Source organism: Phaeoacremonium minimum, assembly GCF_000392275.1.
Source record: "Phaeoacremonium minimum UCRPA7 unplaced genomic scaffold PA7_03_scaffold_450, whole genome shotgun sequence".
Classification (NCBI taxonomy): Eukaryota; Fungi; Ascomycota; class Sordariomycetes; order Togniniales; family Togniniaceae; genus Phaeoacremonium; species Phaeoacremonium minimum.
This window is the reverse complement of record NW_006921352.1, coordinates 37,520-46,360: the sequence shown is the minus strand read 5'-3', so window position 1 is coordinate 46,360 and position 8,841 is coordinate 37,520. Positions and strand designations below refer to the sequence as shown.

The window sequence follows — 8,841 nt, the reverse complement described above, 5'->3', positions numbered from 1 at the left end:
AACATACAAAGAATTGATCCACTATCTATGGTGTGCTTACCTTTTAGTTGGTCCAGCATACCAATGTGTGCAAACAATCTCCAAAGGATCACCCAAGGAAATCCGAAATAAAATCTTCCGTCGCCTGCAGCAGGACTATCGTCCGAGACTGCAAGGCGGATCTAGAAGAAATCGGCTGTTCCTTCAGCTGCTGATATGGACAAGATATGTATGGATCTTCTTGGGTATGGCATCTATGGACATCCGCATCTTACAGCAAGTTGGAAGACTTATTGTATGGGGAGGCAAACGCATCTACAGGATCTACATGGACGAGGATCCGATCTCGTTCAAAGAACTGTGTGTACTCGAGTACAACCCGTGCCCGCGGAGACAGAAATTGGCCAAACGCGTTGCCGTTGTGTGGTATCTTTGGTCCCACATATTCATTGGTTTCTTCCCAGGCTTCTGTGTTTTCATTACTGCCAAATCTGAAATCAGCATTGCTGGATGGGTTCCCCAGGAGCACCCTTTCCACGTACCTTTCCAATGGGTACCGTGGGTTGCAGCTGGAACGGCTGCCGTAGGATACACGTTAAGGCAACTACTCTTTGGGGTGGTTTCCGAGCGGGCTTTAGAAGAGAAAAAGAACAGTAGTAATAGAAGGAGGATTTACATTGCGGATGGGGCGGTGGATGACGAGGGCCCAGAGATGATTGCTCTCCTAGAGAAGAACATCGAGGACAACAACTTGAGCTGGCCTAAACACATCATGGCACGTATAGTCTTGGAATGGTATGATTTCAAGTATTGGTGGCGAAATCCTTCAGCCGAAACGAGGCCCAAGAAGGACTCCGACTCTTGGAACTGGGATGAAACTTGGCGAAGAGGTGGCGGCCGAGGCGAGATCCAAAACTGGACAGCCTTTCCAAACGAACTCCCATCTTATCCGACCTCATCAAGATACATCCCAATGGCGCCAGACCCAAAGCCGACGGTTGAGTACAGTTATGACGATGAAGAAGAGACACAAAAGCTACTCTACGAGCGGGAAGGTCGGCGCAGAAAAAGGGGGCAATGTGAATAATTGCGAGACTATGTGATAAGTTGCTTAGTCAAACGGACAGTCATTCGCTCTTTCCTATCTTCACCTGTTACACTGCGGAAGGAACGCTCGCAGCACTCACGTCATCAACACCCGACCACTCGGACCGGTGGGGCTGTTGAGAAGCTTATCACAACCTTAAGAAACGCCTGCACCGTAACATGATGTGATTTATCAAGCTACCTATCATATCAACGCGAGCGATACCTATTAAAATCGCAAAATTTCCTCCGTCTTTCGCCGATAAAATGCAAGAACAGAACCCCGAGCATTATTCGTCCCTGGCGGCCCGATACGAAAAGGCTTTCTCACAGAACCCCGCTCTAAGCAAGTTCCTCCAGACCATCCTCACTCACCTCCCAGAAACGTCCGCAGTCCTGGACGTAGGCTGTGGCACAGGCAGACCCGTAGCTGTCACTCTTGCACAAGCGGGGCATCATGTCACTGGCGTCGATTTCTCACCTGAGATGATTAACCTCATTAGCAAAACCGTCCCGGATGGTTCCTTCGAGCTTGCTGATATGCGACACTATGAACCACCCGACGGAATGCAGTTCCACGCCGTGTTGAATATATTGTCTCTTTTCGTCTTGGACCGCGAGGAGATTGAGGCGCTGGTGCAACGCCAGGTGTCATGGCTCAGGCCCGGCGGATTGCTCTGTGTTGCCACCATCGCCGCAGAGGATATACCGAAGGAGAAGATGAACGGCGGATTCGGAGAGGATGGGTTGTGTGCGCGGAAGATTCCTTGGAGATTCCTGGGCGAAGATGTCACAATCTCAGTTCTGTTCACACGAAATGGATGGAAGAAGACATTGGCAGATGCAGGATTAGAGATCGTGCATACTCAGGGGGAGTTGTTCGTTCCCCCTAAAGAGTCAGATACAGACGAAGAACCAGAGCTCTTCATCATCGCGAAGAAGTTGGGATGACGGGAGGGACCTTTTGTGGCAGCCTACCCACAGCCTTGCCTCCAGCTTGTATCCTATCCCGAACGGGATTGCGACGCATTTGAACTTTAGCCACTGAACTTTAATTACTAGAATCCCAACAGAGGCATTGTTCAAACAGCAGTATTTCGACATTTAGTTGAACTTTCCTCGTTTGGAACTAATAGTCGAGGCGTCTTCCTGGCTCCTTCTGTCACTATGAATTGAATTGGAGTGCTTTAACAAGCCAAGAGGCGTGATGATGATGCATTAACGACACCAATCCTGAGGATTTGGGGATGGTTCTGAGTTTCACCGCAAGGCCATTAGGTCAGAGCTCATAAATGACCCCTTGAACCGACAGGAAAACGCCCCTGGAAAACCTTGGCGGCTGAACTTCCTTCGCAGTCAGAAAATTAGCCAGATAATACCCTATGCCGATTAGTCGAGTCTTCAGTTATTGAATGACTTTGATGGATCATGACCCGCCATGATCCCACGCAAGGCTGCCGCTCTCATTAGACTTAGCATTCTAGTCATTGTTGACAATACAGGGCGTGGACTGGTCGTAATCCCCTGAATGAGGCAACAATTAGCTTATTCCAATTAGGTGGTGGGTTGCGACTGACCGAAAATCTAATGACGTTGTGCAGCCTCAAACAGGTACGTCATAGACCATTGAACAACATGAACAACTTTAGGCGTGTGCATCACAGTACCACCGACCCTTCAAGCGTATGATCACTTTACATTGAACCGCCATGTCCTTCACTTTACCACCCCTGTATACTCTCCCCGCATATTTCATCGGGACCAGCCTGGTGGGCCTTGGACTGACCACACTCCGTCAACCTCGGGAATATTACGAGATCTTTGGCATTCCAACCACCAGCAGCATATCTTCTCGAGCCCCTCCTTCGGTATCGGCGGACAAGAGTCACCCAGCTGCGAACAATAGCGGCGACGTAGTGTCTCCATTTGTCTACGTTAAAGCTGCCCGTGACATTGTGTTTGGTGCGTGTCTCGTTGCCTTCCAAGCCACGGGCAATGAGGATGCTGTCAATATATGGGTGGGCACAATGACCATTGCGGCAGTGATTGATGGCTGGGTTGTTTGGAACTGGGGAGGAGAGAAGTTTAGACCGAAAGCTTGGGGCCATTGGATTGGAGGAGGATTGGGAATACCGTGGGTTGCTTGGAGACTTCAGAATTTGCAGAAACAAATGTGTCACATAGGTTGCTTGAAAGTTCAAAAATGAAATTCTGTCTTCACCGATCTAAGAAACATCCTTGTGGGCAACGGTGGGGTATCTTGCTATTCATTACTTGCGAAAGAGGGGGGGATAAAAAACCAATCTTGTATACTCTCCGTGACGGTCAACCTCAATTCTGCTCGACCAATGAGACATCCTATCCGCTCGCAGCCTGTATAATATCGAGGATCGCGCTCGCTCCCGCCACACCTAGGTTCGCTGCCTCCAAAACTTCCTCAAACTTCTTGCGCTTCTCTTCTGGTGTTAAGGCGTTATGTGCCTCGATCTCCTGCTCCTCACTCGGAGCAAGGATAGAGACCGGGTATTCCCCTGACAGAGACGTTGACTCCCCAGCTATGGAAATGGTGACCTCCCACTTCAGCCGGTAACTGTGTCTGATGTTGTATGTTGTAAAACTGGGTGCCAGACGATTTTGAAAGGGTGAAAGCTGCCTTCCCATGGTATAAGGACGCCTTGCATCGAGTCGTAGGTCCAGCAGAGCACCAAGATCGATAGCCTCTTCGTCAACGCTTGATGGCACCACAATCGAGCCGACCCCCACCATTACTTGTGCTAGATGAATGGGATGCTTGGCTGTCTTGTCGGCATCGTGTGAACTAAATGTCCCAGCACATCGCACGGCCGTGTTTGCTTTGAGCTCCATGGTTAGCTTCGTAAGCGTAACCTTCTGCGGCACATCCTCAATGATGTCGGATGTGCGCGACCGGTTGGGCAACAGACGGATCTTGAAAGGGATCGTGTTTGGGTTTCCCAGCTGGATTACGGTAGGATAGTCGATCTCAAGCGAGTAGATGAATTCGGGGACCTTAGAAGAACCAAAAAACTTCTGTGTTTTCTGCTTGAACGATAGCTCCGTGGTTTCCATGCCAGGAACAAGACGCTGGCTTTTGATGAGGCCACCAAAAGAACGCCCTTTCAGGTCGAAGTCGGTGATGGGAATCGGAGATGAAGGAGGACGAACAAAGATTGGAAGGGTCGCCGTGCCCGCAGGACTCCCGGACCCGGAGAGGCGAATCTCTGCTTCGAGATAGTACTCAACGTAGCCGTGGAACTTCTTGCCCCACGAATCTCCAGCGTAATAGAATGCGGGGGGCAGAGATTGTTTTTCAATGTCTTCCAGTTTCAGCGATAGGTTGCTGTACTTCTGCTCGTTACCACTTGAGACCAACCGAGGCGATGGACCTTTGGGAACTGCAATAGCAAAAGGCCACACTTGGGGCTCACCATCCGGTGGTACGTGGATCGGGCCTTCAAATAGCTTCTCGTGAGTCTCAAACAAGGTGAATCTGCCGCGGTAGACGCTCTTATTCTGTCCGTTGCTGACTGTCATCTTGGATTTTGCTCTGCCAAACAGCTTAATCCTGACCCAGCATTTTGGGCTAACTGTGTGTGCTCGTCGTAGTACTTTGCCAAGTATGATATCGTCTGGCAAATATGAGCTTTGCGGGTTCTCGAGTTCAATCGCCAAAGCTGGCGATGACTTCAGTCCTGTTCGAGGCATATTGAATGTGCTCTAGGCAGAAGAAGCCCTTATTGCCATGTTCAAGAATGAAACAAAAGCTTTCAAGCCGTCACAATGTTATATATCAATCACGAAAGTGTTTTCAACCTCCAGGCTGCCGTGTTGAAGGCTGAGTTGGCATAGTTGTCATTTGAAGTGAACAGTAAATTGCCGCCGATAAGAAACATGCTAAGGCAGCCGCACCCTCAATGCAAACGATCCTAGCTGAAGCGCATGTTGTGCCTTCCCCATGCACGAAACATGCAATTTTGAAGAGAAAGTGTGAGCGGGGGACAGGGATATTGATCCTCCCGATGCTGCTAAGCCTCGGCCCGCCCTGTGGCAGTGCGCGCAAGGGGATGGCTGGCAGTGCAATCGGATCAACTCTCGAAGTGTGAACAATCCGAGCCAGTAATGTCAGAAAATGGTCTTCAATGACTGGAGGAAATCTAGTTGCTCGGACTTTGTCGCATTCAGTGGCTCAAATGGTTGGCCCCTTGTTTCGCGCTTGGTATGCCAACATAAGGTTGTTAGAGACTTGAGCAATATCTCTTCAACAGAAAGGGAAGTCAGGGACGTTTTACTAATCAGACAAGGTTTTAGCGTGCTTAAGTATTATGAAGAAGCTAGCTTCATAATAAAGGAAATCAATTGCATTTTTATGTTGTGTTAGTCATGTTGACACTTTTCTTCAAACTCCTCGCCAGCGTGTCACCTCATGCTAAAATCCTCCATATCCGAGTATCTATCCAGCTTCTAGTCTATATCTTGTGGCCTCACACGACGAAACAACCTCCTGTTATCTCGAGAGATCCTAGTGTACATTCTTTCTCCTTCCAAACCCTTTGAATAGTCTAGTCATAGCTGTGACGCCCTTTCCGAGAACTCTGAATAAGGGTTCCAAGCCAAAACTCCACCCCTTGACCCGTACGGTGTAGATGAAAATGTAGATCAGCCTAGAATTCATACAGATTAGCTTCCAATCAAGTGTCGTTTGCAGGATTTGGAAGAAAAGTTCCCCACGAAGTAGGCCTGCCGAGGTCGAACGCCAGGCTGAGTGAGGATAAGTGGCAAAAAAGAGTAGACTTACGCCCAGTTTGAAAAACAAAAGACTAGGAAGATACCAAAGTCGCGCCATTTTTGGTTAGGCATAACATTTAGGGAAGCGAGATATTCCGATCCATTGGCGTACTGACAATAGCCACAATTAGATGTTGCATCGGGGTTCGTGAGATACCCCTGACCAACTTGCTTGACAAAGGCGCCAGCAAAGTCCTTGCATGTCTGACCAGATGGTGGATTGAAATAGGCGGCTTCTTGGTTACTGCAGGTGACTGTCTGCTTTGCTAGAGTAGCCGCCAAAACACCCCCCATCCAATAAGTGCTAGGGTTCATCCAGTAGACCTAGACAGTTCGTTAAATCCCGTAATTAGGAGATTCTGACGTTAGAGACTTACCCAGTACTTCCAAAAGACGTTAAGTTGAGCGTAAGGTACTACGACACCGTTGAAAAGGGAGAACATTACAAGAAAGAAGGGCACGATATTTGAAATCACAGTAAAGCTCGGCGCAAAGGCGCAAATCCATTGGCCCCAACTTGACTGGAAAAGGAAAAAGAGAAGAGTCATTAAAAAGACGTAGCCAGCGGCAGGCGCATCGTATGGTAGACCCGTCGGAAAATACCACAATACGAAGTAGATCACGCCGCTGATAAGAGAACCCGGAATCTCCGAGATGATTTCGGCTGTACAGAAAGCCACCCAGCCATAGATGCGAGAAGGATATTCCCGAGCTTCCCATAGTGCTCGGTTTTGATAGAATTTAGGCAGGACGGCGTTGAGAACTGTTGGCGGAATGATTATGATCAAAAACGCAGTGAACATGCGGTTCTGCATGTCCGCAATAGTATCACCGAGTTTCCAAAAGGTGAATCCGTTGAAGATCCCAATGATGACGGCTGTGAACAGCTTTCCGTATATATATGAAGGATCTCTCCACTGATGAACGAACATACGCCTGGTCAACTCAGTGATCTGCGCGAGAACCGGGGCAGCAAACTCATGTTGAGAAGCAACTGCTGGCGCTTCGACTTGGCTGCGCTCATGTTTGATGCGTTTGATTTCTTGCAGTACCTCAGCGTGCTCCTGTGAGTTGCGCCACTCATCATTCCAATTCAGCTTTTTCCCATCAGCTCGATGACCACCTTTGATAGCCGTCTCAAGGATGAATTCGGCAACATTCTTCCCAGGTGGACAATCCACACCACGGTCAGCAAAGTACTTGATAACTGAGCTCCCATTTTCGCCCACTGGGCCAAAGTAGAAGACGTTTCCTCCGGGGTTGAGTGCAAGGATTCTGTCAAACTGCTGAATCAACTCAGACGATGGCTGGTGGATCGTGCAGATGATGGCCTGTCCAGCCGCGCAGAGCTTTTTGAGAAATCGAACAATGGAGAATGCAGATTGGGAGTCTAGACCGCTGGTAGGCTCATCAAGGAAGAGAAGAAGGGAGGGTCTTGCTGCGAGCTCGACACCAATTGTAAGTCGCTTCTTTTGCTCGACCCCCAACGACATGATTATAGCATCCTCGACTTCCCGCAGCTCGAGAAGATCAATAACCTTGTCCACATAATCCAACTTTTCCTTGCGAGGGATATCACGACTCTGACGGAGGAGTGCGGAAAACTCGAGTGCCTCACGGATAGTGGCTGTCTCATCGTGGAGATCCATTTGTTCGACAAAGCCGGTGCTACGCTGGAAATCGTTGCCAAGCACTCGTCCATCGACAAGCATATCTCCACTAACGACACCAACTGTCTGCCGTTGAGAAAGTGTGTTCAAGAGTGTTGTTTTTCCAGAACCACTCGCGCCCATGAGAGCTACCATGACACCTGGTTGAACGTAGCCATTGATGTTATTGAGCAGCTGCTTCGGTCCTTGTGGAGTGGGAACAGTATAAGACACATCCTCCCAAGTGAAGATTCTCTCACTTCTGGTGATATCCCTGAGTGCTTCGTCCTGCGTAGCGGTCCGGTCGATCATCTCGTTGGGTGATAATGTGCCGCTTAGATCTCCTTTTTCTACGTCTGCTTTGAGGTGTTTCTTCATTTTCTTCGACGGCTTGAATACCAAAGCGCCACCTCCCGACCGAGCGAAAGACAGCTTCTCCATAGCAATAACAGTCACGAGAAGATAAAGGACGGCGAATGCTATAACGACACCAAAATTGCGCCACAAATGCGATCGACTATACTCGAACTGTGTGCCGAGATAGTCGTCTCCGGATACAATTTTGCTGCCAGGGTGGGCCCCTACAATCGCACATGCTTGGTTTTCTGCAGAAATATGTGGTCCTCGGGGAATAAGCTGTGAAGGATCGCACTGGAGTTGTCGACCAGAGAATTCATTTGATAGAACGGCTTCGAAGGAATAGCTGATCTGTTGACTGTTAGCACTCTTGGCCCGACATTGTTGTTTTAATGAGGCATTAGTCTACTTACTGGGTTGATATAGTAAATCCATCCAAACCATATCTTCTGCGACAGTAAGAGTGGCTTTGCGATGACATATCCGGTGTATATGACAAGTAGGTTGAGACCGATGCCGGAAAATCTTACAGCATCATCAATTGTCGGAGATACCGAGGCCATCATGCGATACATAGCTGTAATGCAGATTGTCGTGATGTAAATAAACAACAAATAGATAAAGAACTTCCCAGCTTCGAGGTCAAGGTTTGTCATGAAATACATTATTATTCCAAACAAGATGACCTGTAGTAGCAAAAGTGGAAAGTCCGTCATAACACGAGCAAGGCTGACGGCGCTTGGCCTGTAGAACGCATACTGTTTGTGTCGGGCAACAATGGTACGACCAGCTACTGCTTTTTGAAGCTCGGATAGCTGGAGCCAACTGATAAAAACAATCGAAAAGAATACAACGCCACCCAATAAGAATGCGCCTACTGTAGAGCTTGGAGTATTGTAGAATAGTGATCCAACAATAAAACCATTGCTGATGACAATGAAGAATTTCGTGTATAGTGAAGTCTTGT

At 48.5% G+C, this 8,841-nt stretch overlaps 3 protein-coding genes across 3 annotated transcripts; 1 reads left to right on the top strand and 2 right to left on the bottom strand.

The window, feature by feature from the left end:
• Positions 1-1,332: 1,332 nt before the first annotated feature.
• On the top strand, positions 1,333-2,016 carry UCRPA7_6064 (putative type 11 methyltransferase protein; the record flags this gene model as incomplete). Its single annotated transcript, XM_007918606.1, has 1 exon — positions 1,333-2,016. One exon carries the CDS (start codon positions 1,333-1,335, stop codon positions 2,014-2,016), a length of 684 nt encoding a protein of 227 aa, XP_007916797.1.
• Positions 2,017-3,423: 1,407 nt separating this feature from the next.
• UCRPA7_6063 (hypothetical protein) lies at positions 3,424-4,617 on the bottom strand (the record flags this gene model as incomplete). The annotated part of the gene is made up of 1 exon (XM_007918605.1): positions 3,424-4,617. The coding sequence occupies one exon, from the start codon at positions 4,615-4,617 to the stop codon at positions 3,424-3,426; it is 1,194 nt and encodes a 397-aa protein (XP_007916796.1).
• A 1,616-nt stretch (positions 4,618-6,233) lies between these two features.
• Positions 6,234-7,829, bottom strand: UCRPA7_6062 (putative abc drug exporter protein; the record flags this gene model as incomplete). The annotated part of the gene is made up of 1 exon (XM_007918604.1): positions 6,234-7,829. The coding sequence occupies one exon, from the start codon at positions 7,827-7,829 to the stop codon at positions 6,234-6,236; it is 1,596 nt and encodes a 531-aa protein (XP_007916795.1).
• Between the last annotated feature and the right edge of the window lie 1,012 nt (positions 7,830-8,841).